Source organism: Procambarus clarkii, chromosome 84, assembly GCF_040958095.1.
Source record: "Procambarus clarkii isolate CNS0578487 chromosome 84, FALCON_Pclarkii_2.0, whole genome shotgun sequence".
In the NCBI taxonomy this organism is placed as follows: Eukaryota; Metazoa; Arthropoda; class Malacostraca; order Decapoda; family Cambaridae; genus Procambarus; species Procambarus clarkii.
Window position 1 is genome coordinate 4296588 of NC_091233.1, and position 22439 is coordinate 4319026.

General features: G+C 42.0%; 1 protein-coding gene across 1 annotated transcript in view; it reads right to left on the bottom strand.

Annotated features, from left to right (window-relative positions):
- LOC123774836 (uncharacterized) overlaps positions 1 to 22439 on the bottom strand; it is a 598107-nt gene that overhangs the window by 213755 nt on the left and 361913 nt on the right. Inside the window, exon 5 of the mRNA XM_069316494.1 lies at positions 16740 to 16915. Coding sequence (XP_069172595.1) covers positions 16740 to 16915 — 176 coding nt within the window. The remainder of the gene's footprint in view (positions 1 to 16739; positions 16916 to 22439) is intronic.

Consider the following 22439-nt stretch of genomic DNA (forward strand, 5'->3'; position numbering starts at 1 on the left):
ACGTTCAAGTGAATTTATATCCATTCTATAATATGGCGACCAAAACTGAACTGCATAATCTAAATGGGGCCTAATTAGAGCAAGATATAGCTTGAGAACCACACCAGGTGTCTTGTTACTAACGCTGCGATTAATAAATCAAAGTGTCAGATTTGCCTTATTACGAACATTTATGCATTGATCCTTTTGTTTTAAATTCTTACTAATCATAACTCCCAGATCCCTTTCGCAATCCGACTTCGCAATCTCAACACTTTCTAGCTCGTATCTTGTAACTCTATCATCATTACCTAACCTCAGAACTTTACATTTATCAGCATTAAACTGCATCTGCCAATCCTTTGACCATTTCAAAACCCTATATCAAGGGTATAACCCTGTATCAAGGCTTGGGTATGGGGTGTGGGCCGGTCTTGGAGCGAGACATGAACCCAGCGATAGGTGACTTAAATGGGGATTTCGATGTGGATTCAATATATAACTTATTTAAGAATATTCTAAACAAAGCACAGGAACGTAGTATACCATACAAATTGAATAGATCGTATACTAATGACCCAAAGTGGATAACAAAGAATTTGAAGAACCTTATAGGTAAAAAGAGAGCTTGGTACAAAAGGATTAAAAATGGGGAGGTCACTTTAGAACAGGAATTCGTACAACTGGTTAGAAATGTTAAAAAAGAGATAAGGAAAGCAAAAAGAAACTATGAAGTTCGCATAGCAGGGCAAGCAAAGACAAATCCTAAAGGGTTTTTTCAGTTATATCGTACTAAGACTAGGGAAAGGATAGGTCCATTAAAAACTGAGACAGGTCAAATAACAGATAGTGATGAAGAGATGAGTAGTATTTTTAATAAATATTTTGTATCTGTATTTACTAAAGAGGAACTTAACAATATGCCTTCAGCCGAACAAGTCTATGTGGGTGGGGACGAGGACAGGTTGACGAGTTTAGCAGTTACCAGGGAGGATGTTCTTAAACAAATAGTAAAACTCAAACCAAACAAATCCCCAGGGCCGGATGAAGTGTTTGCTAGGGTGCTTAAAGAATGCAAAGAGGAGCTTTGTGACCCACTGTCAACCATATTTAATAAATCAATAGAGTCAGGCAGAGTGCCAGAGTTTTGGAAAGTTGCTAATGTGATACCAGTTTTTAAGAAAGGAGATAGATCACTTGCGTCTAACTATCGACCAATTAGCCTAACGTCTATTGTGGGAAAGTTACTCGAATCTATAATAGCAAATAAAATTCGTCTTCATCTTGAAAAACATAAATTAATAATTGAGTCGCAACATGGTTTTATAAATGGCCGTTCATGTTTAACAAATTTGTTATCTTTTTATTCTAGCATTGTTGAGGCAGTTGATAGTGGTAAGGATTGCGATGTTGTATACCTTGACTTTAGCAAAGCTTTTGATACAGTGCCACATGAAAGACTGATTAAAAAAAATAGAGTCTCATGGTATTGGGGGTGCTATATTAAGCTGGATTAGGGCATGGCTATACCAAAGGAAACAGAGAGTTAGTATAAATGGAATCAAGTCAGAGTGGGAAAATGTTGTAAGTGGAGTGCCTCAAGGCTCTGTCCTGGGACCTCTGTTGTTTATAATATATATAAATGATTTAGATTCAGGTTTGAGTAGCAACATTTGCAAATTTGCCGATGATACGAAAATCGGTAGGGAAATTAATTCGGAGGAGGACTCACTATCACTTCAAGTTGATCTAGATAGGGTTTTGAAATGGTCAAAGGATTGGCAGATGCAGTTTAATGCTGATAAATGTAAAGTTCTGAGGTTAGGTAATGATGATAGAGTTACAAGATACGAGCTAGATGGTGTTGTGATTGCGAAGTCGGATTGCGAAAGGGATCTGGGAGTTATGATTAGTAAGAATTTAAAACAAAAGGATCAATGCATAAATGTTCGTAATAAGGCAAATCGGACACTTGGATTTATTAATCGCAGCGTTAGTAACAAGACACCTGGTGTGGTTCTCAAGCTATATCTTGCTCTAGTTAGGCCCCATTTAGATTATGCAGTTCAGTTTTGGTCGCCATATTATAGAATGGATATAAATTCACTTGAACGTGTCCAGCGTAGGATGACTAAGTTAATTCCCCAAATTAGAAATCTTTCATATGAAGAAAGATTAACAAAGCTTAAGTTGCATTCACTGGAAAGGCGAAGAGTTAGGGGTGACATGATAGAGGTTTACAAGTGGATGAATGGACATAACCGGGGGGATATTAATAGGGTATTAAAAGTATCAACACAGGACAGAACACGAAACAATGGATATAAATTGGATAAGTTTAGATTTAGGAAAGACTTGGGTAAATACTGGTTCAGTAACAGGGTTGTTGATTTGTGGAACCAATTGCCGCGTAACATTGTGGAGGTGGGGTCCCTCGATTGTTTCAAGCACGGGTTGGACAAGTATATGAGTGGGATTGGGTGGTTATAGAATAGGAGCTGCCTCGTATGGGCCAATAGGCCTTCTGCAGTTACCTTTGTTCTTATGTTCTTCTTATGTTCTATCAAGATCAACTTGAAGTGATAGTGAGTCCTCCTCCGAAATAATTTCCCTACCGATTTTCGTATCATCGGCAAATTTGCAAATGTTGCTACTCAAACCTGAATCTAAATCATTTATATATATTATAAACAACAGAGGTCCCAGTACAGAGCCTTGAGGCACTCCTCTTACAACATTTTCCCACTTTGACTTGATTCCATTTATACTAACTCTCTGTTTCCTTTGGTATAGCCATGCCCTAATCCAGCTTAATATAGCACCCCCAATACCATGAGACTCTATCTTTATAATCAGTCTTTCATGTGGCACTGTATCAAAAGCTTTGCTAAAGTCAAGGTACACAACATCACAATCCTTACCACTATCAACTGCATCAACTATGCTAGAATAAAAAGATAACAAATTTGTTAAACATGAACGGCCATTTATAAAACCATGTTGCGACTCAATTATTAATTTATGTTTTTCAAGATGAAGACGAATTTTATTTGCTATTATAGATTCGAGTAACTTTCCCACAATAGACGTTAGGCTAATTGGTCGATAGTTAGACGCAAGTGATCTATCTCCTTTCTTAAAAACTGATATCACATTAGCAACTTTCCAAAACTCTGGCACTCTGCCTGACTCTATTGATTTATTAAATATGGTTGACAGTGGGTCACAAAGCTCCTCTTTGCATTCTTTAAGCACCCTGGCAAACACTTCATCCGGCCCTGGGGATTTGTTTGGTTTGAGTTTTACTATTTGTTTAAGAACATCCTCCCTGGTAACTGCTAAACTCGTCAACCTGTCCTCGTCCCCACCCACATAGACTTGTTGGTGGGGACGGGATTGTTGGTGGTGGGGATTAATATTATAATATTAATTTATACTTGAGAAAATTCCCGTTTTGAATGAACAGCATGTTAAAATTTAGGAATGCGTCTGTGGGGTTGACAGCTGAATGTAATGGACTTGAGTCGAGGACGGGTTGGGAGATTTGAACCTCTGACCAACAGTGCACAGCCCGTCCTCGACCAGCCCGTCCTCCAAACAAAGATCCAAAAGTGATTCCATGCACCCGCCAAACCCCCTGTTTATGAATGAAAAGCGGTTTTCACACAACTCACAACTGCTGACGTTCGAACATATCCGGAACAAGTGTTTCACTGACGAATTTTGTTCGAATCACAACGCTATAAATGCTTCACCCACGTACTACAAATACAAATAATCGCCAACAGAACCTAAACACCTAACTTAACCTAACCTATGCCTATATATACACAATATGCTAATATATTATAACATTAATTTATACCTGAGAAAATTCCCGTTTTGAATGAACAGCTTATTAAAATTTATGAATGCGTCTGTGGGGTCGACCGCTGGATGTAATGGACTTGAGTCGAGGACGGGTTGCCTCGACTCAAGTCCATTACATCCAGCGTCGACCCCACAGACGCATTCATAAATTTTAATATGCTGTTCAGTCAAAACATTAATTTTCTCATATATAACTTATTATTATAATATATTAGTATATTGTGCATATATAGGCATAGGTTAGGTGTTTAGGTTCTGTTGGTGATTATTTCTATTTCTAGCACGTGGGTGAAGCATTTACAGCGTTGTGGTTCGAACAAAATTATTCGTCAATGAAGCACTTGTTCCGGAAGTGTTCGAACAAAATCAGTTGTGAGTCGTGTGTAAACTGTTTTTCATTCATAAACAGGGAATTTGGCGGGTGCACGTAATCACTTTTGGGTCTTTGTTTGGAGGACGGGCTGCCTCTAACAGCCCATCTTCCAAACAAAGACCCAAAAGTGATTCCTAGTTGTGATCCACCCCCCCCCCCCCACTCTTTAAGAATGAAAAATGGTTTACACACGACTCACAACTGTTGACGTTGAAACACTTCCGGAACAAGTGCTTCACTGACGAATTTTGTTCGAAGCACAACGCTGTAAATGCTTCACCCACGTACTAGAAATACAAATAATTGCTAACAGAACCTAAACACCTAACCTAACCTAACCTATGCATATATATATATATATATATATATATATATATATATATATATATATATATATATATATATATATATATATATATAAAATATTTATGATCGATGTTCCCTTCGGGAATCTTAATTTTAAGATGAATAGGAAAACCAGGGATATACTGAACATCTTGTATCAGAATCTTTACTTTAAAAAACATAACGTTTCGAATACTTCTTGTATTCATCATCAGATCTAAAAGAAAAAACAGAAATCACAATCAAATAGCTGGTAAACAAAGAACTCATACTGAATATAATTGCCTATCAAAGAAAGGAAAATGCTTAAAAAACAAAACACTTAAGCGCACTTAAAGTGATCAATACAAATAAAACTTATTAACTGTCACATATATTGAAACTAATTTAAAAACCATTAAACTACAAGATGAAATTTATAACTACTAAAACAAACCATTCTATTAAACTTACGTGAAGTGATCAGAAGTGAAACTTGATACCTAACACATAGATACTAAACACTATAACAAATATTTATATAATGACTACAAATCTACAAAAAATGTATGTAAAATACAAACAGAATAAACGACAATTATAAAGTACTAACCAAAATCTTATAAAAAACTGAAATATTAAATAAAATTAAATACCAAAAAATGTATTATATATCCTAAATAAAAGATTATATTAATGTACAATGTTAAGACTTGAAATAAGTAAGAAAGGGCAAAGACATGGTAAACGAAACAAAATTAAACTACCAAAATAAACTAAAAATCAAATTACAGGACCTACTGTGCACTATACAGTGTACAATTGGACAGCTGAAAGGTTGCTATTTAACAGAGGCCGCAGCTCCTTTATATATAAGGATTCCATTACTCTCAAATCTGACTGGCCATTCATACAAGTGTCCAGAATTTTAAAATCAGATTCCAGCAGAGAATGATCAAACTCATAACAATGGTTTCTAATCTCCGAAAATGCTGGTTTAGACAATGGTAATCCAGTCCTAAAAGATAATCCCCGGTGCTCAAGTATCCTAATCTTAAAGTTCCGAATGGAACTCCCGACATATCCAGCATTACAGCTGGAACAATTATACATATATACGACATTTGAGCACAAGGGGGTAGGCACTTTATCTTTAAATTTAAAATAAGAGCCTATGGTATTTGTGTTGACAAAAATAAATCTAAAGTCTACTTGAGGATAATTCGGTGGACCCTGATAAGGTGGTTTTCAATTTTTCAAAGAGAGTTCTATCTCTCATTGAGAAAGAACATTGAATGTAGATATGATAGAGCCCAGTAGGCTCAACAATCTGTACACCAGTTGATTGACAGTTGAGAGGCAGGACCAAAGAGCCAAAGCTCAACCCCCGCAAGCATAAATAGGTGAGTACACACACACACACACACACACACACACACACACACACACACACACACACACACACACACACACACACACACACACACACACACACACACACACACACACACACACACACACACACACATTCACACACACACATAAAAGGCTGGGATTTTGAGGAGATGGTTATTCAGCGCTGTTAAGGTTTCAGTGACTACATAACAGGTGCCATAACAACTGAAGGTCAGTAAAATATAATCGTATTCATATATAATCCACCACCAAATGACAGAAGACCCAGACAGGAATATGATAGAAACAACAAAGCCACCATTATGATGATTGATGATAATATTGCAATGCATACTTGTAATGTACAGTATTGTACTAGGTGGCCTCGGTCAGCCATACCAATTATGAAAGGACATCCTTTCTATATCTTGCATGTAGGACGGAAACCAACTGGTCTTAGATGGTCTCTGCTGGTCTCTGCAGTATATATAAATGATTATATATACTGTATAGACCAGCAGCATAGATCTCTCTATTTATATAAGAGAGAGCAGTTTCTGTTGCTAGCAGGAATGGATCTGGACTACTAATCATGGGATACTTCAACCACGGGAAGATAGATTGGGAGAACAGAGACCTCGCATTAAGGACCAGAAAAATGGAGAGCTGAGATGCTGGACGTGGCAACAAGAAACTTTCTAAGCCAGTACATCAAGGAACCAACAAGAATGAGAGGAGAAGATGAACTAGCCATGCTCTATCTGATATTTACCCTAAATGAGTGGGATATAAGGGAAGTTAAGATGGAAACACCCATGGGAATGAGTGATCACAGTGAATTGAACTTTGAGTACCTGGTAGAGCTAGGAATTATCTCCCCCCAAAAAACTAGGAAACAAAAGGCTGGCATACGGAAAGGGGAATTATGAGGAGATGAGAAGTTTCCTAAGGGAAATACCTAGAAAAAGACCTCCGAGCTAAGTCTGTACAGGGTATGATGGACTATGTCACCCAAAAATGTAAGGAGGCAGTAAACAGGCTCATCCCGGCCCAAAGGGAAAAATCCGAGAAGCAAAAGAAGAATCCATGGTATAATAGGGCATGTATGGAAGCAAAGGAACTGAACAAAAGGGTGTGGAGGAACTACGGAATAACAGAACACCAGAAAGCAGAGAGAGATACCAGAGAACCAGGAATGAGTATGTTAGGGTGAGAAGAGAAGCAGAGAAAAATTATGAAAATGATATAGCAAACAAAGCCAAGACCGAACCAAAGCTACTGCACAGTCACATCAGGTGGAAAACAACAGTGAAAGAACAGGTAATGAAACTTGGAACAGGCAAGGACAGGTATACAGAGAATGACAAAGAGGTGTGTGAAGAACTCAACAAGAGGTTCCAGGAGGTCGTCACAATAGAACAAGGTGATGTCACTGTGCTAGGAGAAAGGGAAGTAAACCAGGCGGCCTTGGAAGGGTTCTAAATTACGAGAGAGGAGGTCAAGAGATACCTGCTGCATCTGGATGATAGAAAGGCTGTTGGTCCAAACGGGATCTCGTCATGGGTACTGAGAGAGTGTACAGAGGCACTTTGCTTGCCACCCTCTATAGTGTATAGTGGGTCACTGGAGATGGGAGACCTACCAGAAATATGGAAGATGGCTAGTGTGGCCCCAGTATACAAAAAGGGCGACAGGCAAGAGGTACTGAACTACAGGCCAGAGTCCTTGACTTCTATACCATGCAAGGTGATGGAGAAGATCGTGAGAAAAAACTAGAAACACATCTGGGGAGAAGGGACAACGTGCCAAATCGCCAACATAGGTTCAGGGAGGTTAAATCTTGCCTGACGAGCTTAATAGAATTCTACGGCTAGGTGACAAAGATTAAACAAGAAAGAGAATGCTGGGCAGACTGCATTTTCTTGGATTGTCGGAAAGCCTTTGACACAGTACCGCATAAGAGGCTGGTACATAAGCTGGAGAGACAGGCAGGTGTAGCTGGTAAGGTGTTCCAGTGGATAAGGGAGAACCTAAGCAATAGGAGGCAGAGAGTTACGGAGAACGGGTGAGACCTCAGATTTGCATGAAGTCACCAGTGGAGTCCCAGAGTGCTCTGTACTCGGTCCTATCTTGTTTCTGATATATGTAAATGATCTCCCGGAGGGAATAGATTCAATTCCCTCAATGTTTGCTGACGATGCCAAAATTATGAAAAGGATTAAGACAGAGGAGGACTGCTTGAGGCTTCAAGAAGACCTAAACAAGCGGAAAGAATGGTCGAACAAATGGTTGTGAGAGTTTATCCCAAGCAAATGTAATGTAATGAAGATAGGTGTAGGGAGCAGGAGGCCAGATACAAGGTATCCTCTGGGAGATGAAATTTTTCAAGAGTCAGAGAGAGAAAAAGACTTGGGGGTTGATATCACGCCAGACCTGTCCCCTGCAGCCCATATCAAGAGGATAACATCAGCGGCATATGCCAGGTTGGTCAACATAAGATCGGCATACAGAAACTTATGTAAGGAATCATTCAGAACTTTGTATACCACATATGTCAGGCTAATCCTGGAGTATGCAGCCCCAGCATGGAGTCCATATCTAGTCAAGGATAAGGCTAAACTAGAAAAGGTTCAAAGGTTTGCCACTAGACTTGTACCCGAGCTGAGAGGTATGAGCTACGAGGAGAGACTACGGGAATTAAACCTCACTTTGCTGGAAGACAGAAGAGTTAGGGGGACATGATCCCCACATCCAAGATTTTTAAGGGAATTGATTGGGTAGATAAAGAAAGGCTGTTTAACACAAGGGGGCACACGCACTAGGGGATACAGGTGGAAACTGAGTGCACACACACACACACACACACACACACACACACACACACACACACACACACACACACACACACACACACACACACACACACACACACACACACACACACACACACACACACACACACACACACACACACACAAACACACACACACACACACACACAAACACACACACACACACACACACACACACACACACACACACACACACACACACACACACACACACACACACACACACACACACACACACACACACACACACACACACCGGTGTGGTGGCTGGATCACACTCACTCCATGGCAGCAACAAGTATCAACATACGCGATACTCCGTTGTTTCCGACAGAGCTTGTAGTGACCACGAGCTGGGACCTCCTCTTAGCGCTCCTCACACTAACTCTTCAATACACAGTAGTGACTTCTGGCGTTAACGTGATAATGTTGTACGAGGTACTACGTGACAACCCTCGATCACAGGCCAACATGTCAATCTCTCTATTGTGGCGCTATTGTCAGAACCCGATTCATACCAAGACTCTTGTCCTGTACTATAGGTTACTGAACGACTCTGTAGCGTTTTGGTGTAAAACTCGGCGAGTCAAAATGAACTCAGCAAGCAAGGCTCATGTCACTGGACCATTTAGTGCCACTATGAGTGAAGGCGGAGCCAGCACCTCTGTACGGTAGTTTGGACTGAGGCGCGCTGCGGCGTCTTCACGCTCCTCAGTAGTGCTATCAAGTCTGGTTGGGATGGTCTCGTGTGAGTGATTACTACAGTAGCTCGGTCTCGCTATAATAACTTGGACTTAAGATATTACTTCTACCCCATTCCCTGACGCCTCGTAGCCTGGTGGATAGCGCGCAGGACTCGTAATTCTGTGGCGCGGGTTCGATTCCCGCACGAGGCAGAAACAAATGGGCAAAGTTTCTTTCACCTTGAATGCCCCTGTTATCTAGCAGTAAATAGGTACCTGGGTGTTAGTCAGCTGTCACGGGCTGCTTGCTGGGGGTGGAGGCCTGGTCGAGGACCGGGCCGCGGGGACACTAAAAAGCCCCGAAATCATCTCAAGATAACTCAAGATATATATATTTATATATATATATATATATATATATATATATATATATATATATATATATATATATTAATATATAAATATATTTATATATTTATATATATAGTGAGTTTTCAGTTGCATATATGCCTGGAGACCGTTCAGGCTTGTTCGCATTTTTGTTCCTCACATGTGTTGTTGTTGTTGATTTAGGGCGACGACGATCGGGGAATCGGATGCGTACCCGTGATGGGTGAATCTGTACCCGGCGTCCGTACCCGGCGTACCCGTGATGGGTGAATCGCGAAGCCTGGAAGGGTGGAACGCCAAGCCAAACCGCGATACGACTGACGCCAATCAGTAGAAACTGATATGCAATACGGCAAATAAACGCACAGACGGGCAGATGATTGGAGAGCCCCAGGAGTCCCTCAGAGTGACAAGCACCGGCCCCGCTCCACACAGAGAACACCAGGTAGCAAAACCAAAACTCTGCCCCCAACTAAAACGCAAAAAGTCATTCAGCGTCCTCCGGCAGAGCAGAAGCCCACCACGACTGAGGGCACACCAGGAGCCCACCAAGATCCGCCCACCCCCCAGAACCTCTCGGCCATGCCGGACCCCGAACACCGTCACCCCGCCGGAAGAATCAGCCAGAACACGCCAAAAAAAATCTATCAACAATCCCGTGACCCAAGGCGATATGTGCGCCAGGCGTCGTACAATCGGACCATTGAAAAGGGATGCTAAATGGTAGTAGCAAAGCCAAAACGCGAAAACAAGACGTGAACAGGCGGCTCCCAGGCGGAGGATGGGTCCAGACCCAGGCATTCAGTCCGCTCGGTTTCAAGGTTGAACCAGGAGTCCTTCCTCACATGTGCCACAAAGAATGAGGTGTTTTGATAAAATACCATGCTCAAGATTACCATCAGAGTGCCGGCCGGAGGGTGAATTAGACTCGGCTACCATCCACTTTTGTCCGGTCGTGTTGGTCGAGTGGTTAAAGTGTCCTGTACGCCAGATGCAGAGTGCTCCTGGCAGTATGGGTTCGAGTCACTTCTGGGGTGTGAGTTTTCAGTTATATATATATATATATATATATATATATATATATATATATATATATATATATATATATATATATATATATATATATATATATATATATATATATATATATATATATATATATATATATACTTATATACGTCAGGGTTGTATTGAGATCGCCCCAAGGTCGAACTACTGCCCTTCCCCAGGATGCAACTCAACAACAGGTAGCTAACTTCCGCGTACCTATTTACTGCTAGGTGGTCAGAGGCATAAAGCGAATAAATATTTGATAGTGAATAGAGGCATAAAGTGAATAACCTGTAAACTCAGTATAACTAATAGACGAAAAATTTGAAAAACTTAATAGAACATTAAGGATTGTTAATAAGTGTACTTAGCAGTAACGAAATGATCACAAGAATATACGGAACAATTCTTAAGTAGCAGAGGAATAAAACACAGCAAGACACATTAAGACACATTGAGACATAGTAAGACGCAGGAAGGCACAGTAAGACACAGTAAGACACACTAAGACACAGTGAGACACAGCAAGACACAGTGAGACACAATAAGACACAGTGAGACACAATAAGACACACTAAGACACACTGAGACACAGTAAGACACAGTGAAACACAGTAAGATACAGTAAGACACAATAAGATACAGTAAGACACAGTAAGATACAGTAAGACACAGTGAGACACAGTAAGATACAGTAAGACACACTACGACACAATAAGATACAGTAAGACACAGTGAGACACAGTAAGACAAAGACACAGTAAGCCATGGTGAGACACAGTAAGACACAGTAAGAAACAGTAAGACACAGTGAGACACAGTAAGACAGAGTAAGACACAGTAAGACACAGTAAGATACAGTAAGACACAGTAAGACACAGTAAGACACAGTGAGACACACTACGACACAGTAAGATACAGTAAGACACAGTGAGACACAGTAAGACACAGTAAGACACATTAAGACACAGTAAGACACAGTAAGACACAGTGAAACACAGTAAGACACAGTAAGACACAGTAAGACACATTAAGACACAGTAAGACACATTAAGACACAGTGAAACACACTAAGACACAGTGAAACACAGTATGACACTGAAAGATGCAGTAAAACACAGTAAATCAGAGTAAGATACTGTAAGACAGTGTAAGATACTGTAATACACAATAAGATACTGTAAGACACAGTATGATACAGTAAGAAACAGTAAGACACAGTAAGACACAGTAAGACACAGTGAGACACATTAAGACACAGTGAAACACACTAAGACACAGTGAAACACAGTATGACACTGAAAGATGCAGTAAAACACAGTAAATCAGAGTAAGATACTGTAAGACAGAGTAAGATACTGTAAGACACAATAAGATACTGTAAGACACAATATGATACAGTAAGAAACAGTAAGACACAGTAAGATAAAAAAGACAAAGTAAGATACAGAGGAACCATTGTGTAGAAAATAATAGATGTTATTCTTCTCATTTAATTAAATTGTATGAATATTGACAATTGAGAACTATTAACAAAATATCAAAATATTGATTTTAAATTGTTTACCGTGACTAAACAATTAGACTAGAAAAGAGGGTAACAATCTTGGGCCATCTGTTCCCAATGCATTGAACAAGATATTAAAATCTTCTCATTATGAATGTGAATGATTTAAAATATGTTATGAGCGACTAATAAACTTAGTTACGTAAAGACCAGCATTCCTAGACTGTGTGGATGATAGGCCTATTTACCAGAACATCTATGTATTCTTTCTAAAGAAAAATGTTACAAAGCCTACCAGGGAAAGATAAGGAAATTATCAGGAGAAAGCACAAAGCCATGACGGTTATATAGCACTTGGGAGGGATGTGAGGATAAGGAATTGGGATAGAACAGAGGGACGGAATGATGCCCAACCACTTGGATGGTCGAGTATCATTCCTTCCCTTCCTCTTATCTCAATTCCTTATCCTCATATCCCTTCCAAGTGTTACAAAGTCTAAATGGCTAAGCGCTGTCTCCTGATAATTACCTGATCTTACATTAGTGACCCTCATAAATTATTGTCAATAAATTATGAGGGCGAGCACTGAATGTGAACTGTGAGGGGATGCGAATGGGGATTCTTAACAGAGAGAAAAAAGAATGGCATCATTGAAGTTCAAATTCCCTAACATCAAATGGGGGGAACAATACACACAAAAACCACAATAGCGTGATATATCAATAGCGCAGCCGATTAAGGCGCGTCTGGGATCATCCTGGACGTAAGTTCGAACCCTCATCACGGTCCTTGTGGATTTATTCATGGAGGAACAATGTTTGAAGCGATCAACGTAAATGCAATTTGAGATCAACATAATATATCAGAGAATAATATAATATTCACAACAAGTTAAAATGTGGGAATAATGGGACGTTAGCACCAAAAGGGTGTCTTGAGGACCTGTTTTTTTTTACTGTTTTAAAAGGCTATTTAGATTCTACACTGAAGATCAGCATCTGTATATATAACACTGAAGATCAGAATCTGTACATATAACACTGAAGATCAGAATCTGTACATATAACACTGAAGATCAGCATCTGTACATATAACACTGAAGATCAGAATCTGTACATATAACACTGAAGATCAGCATCTGTACATATAACACTGAAGATCAGAATCTGTACATATAACACTGAAGATCAGCATCTGTACATATAACACTGAAGATCAGAATCTGTACATATAACACTGAAGATCAGCATCTGTACATATAACACTGAAAATCAGCATCTGTACATATAACACTGAAGATCATGGTTTGATCAGTTTGGATTTAGAAAATATATGAAAACACACTGCTGATAACTATAGTTGGTTGGTGTATAACATCTTAATATAGTAGATATAGACGCAAGTTCACTATAATGTTTCGAACTCCGGAAGGACATATATGAATGGGGTTTGGTCTTCTGGTCCACGACTCACATTGACCAAATGATCTGCTTCAGACTCGTTCGTTATTAGTTTCTTACAACAAGTTCCAATATTACGCACTTGTATGACAAAAAGAGCGACAAAAATGCTATTTGTATGTTATTATGTTAAAACATTTCAGTAATGACCAATATCGCTGCAAGGCATACAATAACCTCCTTTAAACTACTACCATACCAACTTCCTCAACAACAACAATAATCAAACCACTACAATTCCTACTTCCACCACCACAACAACGACCTTCAAACCATTACCATCCCAGCAACCACCACATCCACCACTCTTAAACTAACATTCAACCCAACACCACAATAACCAACCACAAACCACCATCGTCCTACAACACCAGCAACCACTCTGGACCATATGAAGCCAACTATCAATAAACCGTCAGCCTCCCTTAGTGGTCCTAGCGGATGTTGACCAAAATGCACAAATTCGTCCATGCCAATAACCAGTCGACCTTCTCAAATCACTGATCGTATTTTCACAATCTACCAATATTAGATGCAAAATGACCCTTAAATGAACGAACGCCAACAAAGGTTTATGTACAATAATAATTGAGGCCAGTCGGAGCAGCAGTCAAAATTAATATGCACTACACGAGAAAAGGTTTAATGACATGAAGATTGTTTGCACGTGGAAGTTTGCACGTTTGCACCGTGTTAAAAAGTGGTGATGAGTGTTGTGTGTTAGATGGTGATGATGAGTTAGGTGTGTTAGAAGGTGTTAAGGAAGTGTTAGAGGGCACTGATGATGTTGAACATGATAGTTTGTGGTAAGGCAATGTGTTCAACGCTTTAAGTGCAGAGACGTCTGACACTCTGCACTGAGACAGACCTAGTGTGACACCAGACTTACCAGTGTGACACCAGACTGACCAGTGTGGCACCAGACTTACCAGTGTGGCACCAGACTGACCAGTGTGGCACCAGACTTACCAGTGTGGCACCAGACAGACCAGTGTGGCACCAGACTTACCAGTGTGGCACCAGACTTACCGGTGTGGCACCAGACTTACCAGTGTGGCACCAGACAGACCAGTGTGGCACCAGACTTACCAGTGTGGCACCAGACTTACCAGTGTGGCACCAGACTGACCAGTGTGGCACCAGACAGACAGTGTGCAACATGGCAAGACCCACATAGAGACCACATACAAATGAACAATAACTCGGCTCCTATTTATCAGAGATAATGATACCTATTATGATGTAGTATCACTCTAGGCCACAACACGAACATAACACGACCAAAATGGATATTACAAACTTGGATATTAGTGGATTCTCCAGCATCACGTCCAGAAACCTTTATGGAATCTATGCAGCAGGATAATCCGTAAAATAAGAAGGAAATAGTCACTATTGATCTGAAGATCAACATAACAATACCTAATGAAAAAAAAATTCCGTAGGACAAAGAGATTTGTTTTTACTTGATGAGAAAGTTCATTATGCACAGGTTTACGACGCGAGAGAAAAAGGTGGTTGTTTGGTAGTTATGAAGATCAGAGAAGACTAATGGAACAAGCCTGTTTTAGGGGATTAGATTTTTTCGCTTGATGAGAAATTGTTCAGAAAATCCTTCAGCGATCTCAGGAAGAAAGCAATCAGCTTTCTTTTAGACCGAAAATACTTGAGAGAGAGAGAGAGAGAGAGAGAGAGAGAGAGAGAGAGAGAGAGAGAGAGAGAGAGAGAGAGAGAGAGAGAGAGAGAGAGAGAGAGAGAGAGAGAGAGAGAGAGAGAGAGAGAGATGGAGAGAGAAAGAGAGAGAGAGAGAGAGAATGTAATCATCTCTGTATACGTTAAAATTACGTTCTTCAAACTATAGCTACATCCAGGAACCCAAATCATGCCATAAACAATGTAAAAACGTCATTATAGCAAAACGTTTGTATAATTTACTTCTAGATAGACCATCCAGACTCTCTTCCAATGCTTCCCAACTGTTAGAACAATATAATTGTGGACACCTCACCCAGTATCTTGATCAGAGTGACTTTGATGACCTCATAGCAGTTTTTAACCTTGGATTTTTTTTAAGCTTTCCAATTCATTTCAAGTTCTTGCCTTGATCGTGTCGTAACTGATCTACAGTGCAAGTATTGATCATTCTAAACCCCTGGAATATGTGGGTTCCTCAGACCCGGAGGCTGTCTAGACTACACTTGCTGTCACGACTGCTTGAGATGAAGAATGATCTCCCACAACCTGGCTTGAAGACATGGGGATCAGGCCAGCCCTCCGCTCAGTGCTAACAGCAACACAGATAGTCAGGCTGACAGACAGATGTCGCAACATGTTCTCTTACAAATTACATCTAAATTTGGATGTTTGCCCGTATGGCCGAAAATGGACGTAATTTGAAAAAGATAAATAACTGAAAATAAATTTTGGATTTTTTCTTCCAAAACAGCAAGTTAAGGGTCCTCTGGTAGGTTAGGAGGGCAGGAAGTTCTGCTAAGGTTTCAAAACGTCACGAAAACAGTTAATTGAAAGTTTCCTCTCCTAACCTAACCGAGTAAGCCGGAGAGACAGACCAGTGTTTCTGTTTCCAAAACAGAAAACGGGACAGTACGTCACTTTTGTGAACCGAATTCATTTCAAATTACGTTCATTTTTGGCCATACGGACAAACGTGCGACAAGCAACGTAATTTTAAGAGGATAGGGTTGGATAGATAGACAGAGAGACAGGCAGACATTGCATTATGAAAAAATACATTAAGAGATACAAAAAGACTGAAAGGGGCCAAGAGAGAGATGGTCATTGAGACATGACAAGAACAGGGAGGATAAGAACAATCACTACATGTCTGGACTTACACGAAGAATGGGGAGGTGGTGGTGGTGTTCCGGACCAACTGGCCCAGCGTGTGAACTGCCCCTCCACCTCCTTCCTTCTTCTGCTGCGTCCCTCTGCTGCTACTGCTGCTGCTGATGCTGCTGCTTGTGTTACTGCTGCTGCTCTCCTCGCTCCCTCCCCGGCTACTCTCCTGCTTCTGTCAGGGAAGGAGTAAAATTTAAACCATTAACATTTATATATTTGTTTAGTATCAACTTATAATCTCGCATTCCTAAGTTCTATTATGTTACAGTGTCATGAAAGCAGTCCTCACCTAATATTAGTGATTTAAAATACAGTTATGTGTTCCGGCTCTAATTTTCTTGCATTAGAGTTGTGGCTTTAGCGACAATATGAGAGAGATCCTGCAGTACTCAGGATCTCACTCTCTGTCGCCTTCAGTGATTCGTGAATGGGTTCCTTACGACACCCATAACATGTAACTGAATGGCCTCATAAATGACAATCCAAGCCTAATGTAAATGGTAGACATTTACATTTCTCTTATCAACCTCAACTGTATTATAGTAGTAGTAGTAGGCATCCTTCAGTCTCGGGAGACTATGGAGTTGCACCCTGGTTGTCAATCCTGGTGCAGCGTCTGGTGTGACTGATGAGGCCAATCCGAGAGTGGCAGTCCATCCCTCACCGAGCACAAACGAAGTCCGATTCTGGTCTGTCTTCCTGGCTACCGACTTTCCTTCTCTGTCTCTTTGCCTCCGATTTCTTGGCAAGTGACTACTCGAACATGGAGAGACCTCTTTGAACAGACTGCCCCCAGGCTGAACGGTCTGCGGCCAGTGTTTCCCATGTAGCAAGATCGACGTCCATGGCTTTCAGATCCCTCTTGCATACGTCTTTGTACCGTAACTGGGGATTGGCTGTTGGATGCTTTCCCTGCATCAGCTCTCCGTACAGGAGATCCTTGGGGATCCTGCCGTCACCCATTCGCACAACGTGCTCGAGCCAGCGCATTCGTCTCTGTTTCAGCATTGCATACAAGCTGGTGATTCTACCTTTCCCCAGGACGTTGTTGTTTGTTACCTTGTCCTGCCAGGTGATGTCCGAGATGTATCGAAGGCAGCGCATGTGGTAGACATTCAGCTGTCTTTCCTTACAGGCGTGGAGTGTCCAAGACTCACTGCCATAAAGGAGAGTGCTCAGGACACAGGCTCTATAAATCTTAATCTTTGTATACTCAGTCAGAATATTGTTGGCCCACACTCTCTTTGTCAGTCTGGACATGTAGTGATGCCTTACCGATGCGTTTGTTTAGCTCCGTATCAAGAGAGAGGGAGTCAGAGATTGACGAGCCCAGGTATACGAAGTTGTGAACAACTTCCAGTTTGGAATCGGAGATGCCGATGTCAGGTGGGGCGTCCACTCCTTGTCCCATGATGTGACAGGTGCTGACGTCAGCCTAGGAGCTACACACCCCTGGAGACCGAGCTCTTCCATCACGCTCGGGTCCTGATTGTGTTACCTCCTGAAATATCGGGGGAAGGAAATGTCATGCCCGCCCGCTGGGGTCTTTCCTCTCACAAATCTGGGCCAGCTTTGTCTCTTGAGATTGTGAGTGGTGGAGGAGGTGACAGTGGGGGCTTCAGGGTGGGGTCATGCGAGAGTCTGGGTTGGTGGAGGCTGGGTTGATGTGAGGTCCTCCGGGAGTGTGGGGGAGGGGGGACGTGGCGTGACGTGTTGACAAAGGCACTTAATGGTCGTGATACTGAAATTTCGTTACCAAGCAGGTGAGTTGAATGGTGGCTATATACTTTAGGACAGCTGATCATCACGCAGATGACTATCTACATCTAATTCTATCAAACCAACTTAACTTAGTGTTTGATTTTTGTGGCCAATTACATGTACTTTTAGTACATGGGTGAAGCATTTAGAGTTGTGATTCGAACAGAGGTGGTCAGCGAAGCACTGTTTGAGAAATGTTCGAACGTCATCCGTTGTCAGTATGTAATTCGTTGTTCACTCACAAACATGGATTTGGGTGGCTGGGTTAACAGCATTTTATTATGAGGATGGGCTGTGTGTTGATGAGGATGGGCTGTGTGGGCAACCGACTCGTGAGATTTATATTAATTCAATTTATATTTTTCGATAGCAATTTGTATGATGTTTAGCGGACAGTATTTCTGCAATATTCTCACAAATCGACTCCTTACACATTAGGGGGGGGGGTTATATTTAATTTATATATATGCAGCCAATAAAACTACAGTATTAAACTACATATATTAGTAACGATAATTTACAGGCATTATCTTATTGTATAGTAGGCTTAAACCACCAGGTATAATCAAGGATGCAGACACCAAATAATCCTCGTAGTTGAGAGACTACCATTCAACTCCCAAGTAACTGTTGTACCAAGATTAATTCTTCCTTCCTCTTCTATACCTATTAAAAGGATACTTGCTGTAAAGCAGGAATCCTATATATGACAGCCTTATCAGAGGAAATATGGTATATAATATAAGATAAAGACCAAGGAATAATTACCTTGATGGTGTGGCTTGTCATGCATGCTAACCGGAATGTGACTCATACGTCAGGCTGCGAGCAGCAGCGTCCAACAGCCTGGTTGATCAGGTATCCTTTGGTATCTACCTAACATTACCGGCCAGAAATAACTAGAAAAGATTTTGGAAAGACACTTCCCTTGTCTTGATGTTGACTGTGTGTTGATGACAGAAGAAGCACTAATTTGATATCCATAACACTTCATCCAAAGGGAGATCATAGGAGCTGAATTTGCTTCAGCGACTATGGTCTAACAATGGCTGACCTCTCTCCAAGGATTTTTCTTTAGATGTCAATAATTAGTAAAATGATCACATTTACTCTAATTTAATACTAATAATGAAATTCATTCAAATGAGATGTTTTTATGATGTCAGAAGTCCAAAGACTGCTGTATTAAGAATAATTCCCAACAGAATAGATGGTGAATTTATAGTACTAAGTGGCAATGATATCCCATTTTCTATTGATGGAAAACTCCAACAAAAGTTACATTTTCTATGGGTTAACTTGTGTATACAACAAAAGCAATATTATCTGCATATTGTATTTATATTAGTAAATAGGGTCGGGTTTCCGGACAAGCTGTGTGTTGATGAGGATGGAATGTGTGTTGATGAGGATGGGCTATGTGTTGATGAGGACGGCCTGTGTGTTGATGAGGACGGGCTATGTATTGATGAGGACGAGTTGTGTGTTGATGAAGACGGGCTATGTGTTAATGAGGACAGGCTGTGTATTAATGAGGGTGGGCGGTGTGTTGTTGAGAAAGGGCAGTGTGTTGGTGAGGACGGGCTGTGTGTTGATGAGGACGCGCTGTGTGTTGATGAGGACGGGCTGTGTGTTGGTGAGGACAGGCTATGTGTTGATGAGGACGAGCAGTGTGTTGATAAGGACGGGCTGTGTGTTGAAGAGGACGGGCTGTGTGTTGGTGAGGACGGGCTGGGTGTTGGTGAGGACGGGCTATGTGTTGATGAGGACGGGCTGTGTGTTGATAAGGACGAGTTGTGTGTTTATGAGGACGGGCTGTGTGTTGATGAGGACGGGCTGTGTGTTAATGAGGACAGGCTGTGTGTTGATAAGGACAGGCTGTGTGTTGATGAGGACGGGCGGTGTCTTGATGAGGACGGGCTGTGTGTTGATGAGGACGGGCTATGTGTTGATGAGGATGGGCTTTGTGTTGATGAGGACGGACTGTGTGTTGATGAGGATGGGCTATGAGGTGATGAGGACAGGCTGAGTGTTGATGAGGACGGGGTATGAGTTAATGAGGACAGGCTGTGTGTTGATGAGGACGGGCTGTGTGTTGATGAGCACGTGCTATGTGTTGATGAGGACGAACTGTGTGTTGATGAAGACGGGCTCTGTATTGATGAGGATGGGCTGTATGTTGATGAGAACGGGATGTGTGTTGATGAGGACGGGCTGTGTGCTGGTGAGGACGGGCTATGTGTTGATGAGGACAGGTTGTGTGTGGATGAGGACGGGTTATGTGTTGATGAGGACAAGCTGTGTGTTGATGAAGACGGGTTATGTGTTGATGAGGACGAGCTGTGTGTTGATGAGGACGGCTGTGTGTTGATGAGGACGGGCTGTGTGTTGGTGAGGACGGGCTGTGTGTTGGTAAGGACGGGCTGTGTGTTGATGAGGACGGGCTGTGTGCTGGTGAGGACGGGCTATGTGTTGATGAGGACAGGTTGTGTGTTTAAGAGGACGGGCTGTGTGTTGACGAGGACGGGCTGTGTGTTGATGAGGACGAGCTGTGTGTTGATGAGGACGGGCTATGTGTTAACGAGGACAGGCTGTGTGTTGATGAGGACGGGCGGTGTGTTGATTAGGACGGGCTGTGTGTTGATGAGGACGGGCTGTGTGTTAATGAGGACAGGCTGTGTGTTGATGAGGACGGGCTATGTGTTAATGAGGACAGGCTGTGTTTTGATGGGGACGGGCGGTGTGTTGAGTAGGACGGGCTCTGTGTTAATGAGGACGGGCTGTGTGTTGATGAGGACGGGCTGTGTGTTGATGAGGACGGGCTATGTGTTGATGAGGACGGGCTATGTGTTGATGAGGACAGGCTTTGTGTTGATGTGGACGGGCTGTGTGTTGATGAGGACAGGCTATGTGTTAATGAGGATAGGCTGTGTGTTGATAAGGACGAGCTGTGTGTTGATGAGGATTGGCAAGGTGTTGATGAGGACAGGCTGTGTGGTGAAGAGGACGGGCTATGTGTTGATGAGGACAGGCTGTGTTGAAGAGGACGAGTTATGTGTTGATGAGGACAGATTGTGTGTTAATGAGGACGGACTATGTGTTGATGAGGACGAGCTGTGTGTTTATGATGACGGGTTGTGTATTGATGAGGACGGGCTGTGTGTTGATGAGGACGAGCTATGTGTTGATGAGGACGGAATGTGTATTCATTAGGACGGGCTGTGTTTTGATGAGGACAGGCTATGTGTTGATGAGGACAGGCTGTGTGTTGATGAGAACGGGGAGTGTGTTGATGAGGACGGGCTGTGTGTTGATGTGGACGGGCTGTGTGTTGAAGAGGACGGGCTATGTGTTGATGAGGACAGGTTGTGTGTTGATGAGGACGGGCAGTGTGTTGATGAGGACGGGCTGTGTGTTGAAGAGGACTGGCTATGTGTTGACGAGGACAGGTTGTGTGTTGATGAGGACGGGCAGTGTGTTGATGAGGAAGGCTGTGTGTTGGTGAGAACGAGCTGTGTGTTGATGAGGACGGGCTGTGCTTTGATGAGGACGGGCTGTGTGTTGATGAGGACTGGCTGTGTGTTAATGAGGACAGGCTGTGTGTTGATGAAGACGGGCTGTGTTTTGATGAGCACAGACTATGTGTTGATGATGACAGGATGTGTGTTGATGAAGACGGACTTTGTGTTGATGAGGACGGGCTGTGTTTTGATGAGGTTGGGCTGTGTGTTGATGAGGACGGGCTGTGTGTTGATGAGCACGTGCTGTGTTGATGAGGACGAGCTGTGTGTTGATGAAGACGAACTGTGTATTGACGAGGACGGGCTATTTGTTGATGAGGACGGGAAGTGTATTGATGAGGACGGGCTATGTGTTGATGAGGACAGGCTGTGTGTTGATGAGAACGGGCAGTGTGTTGATGAGGAGGGGCTGTG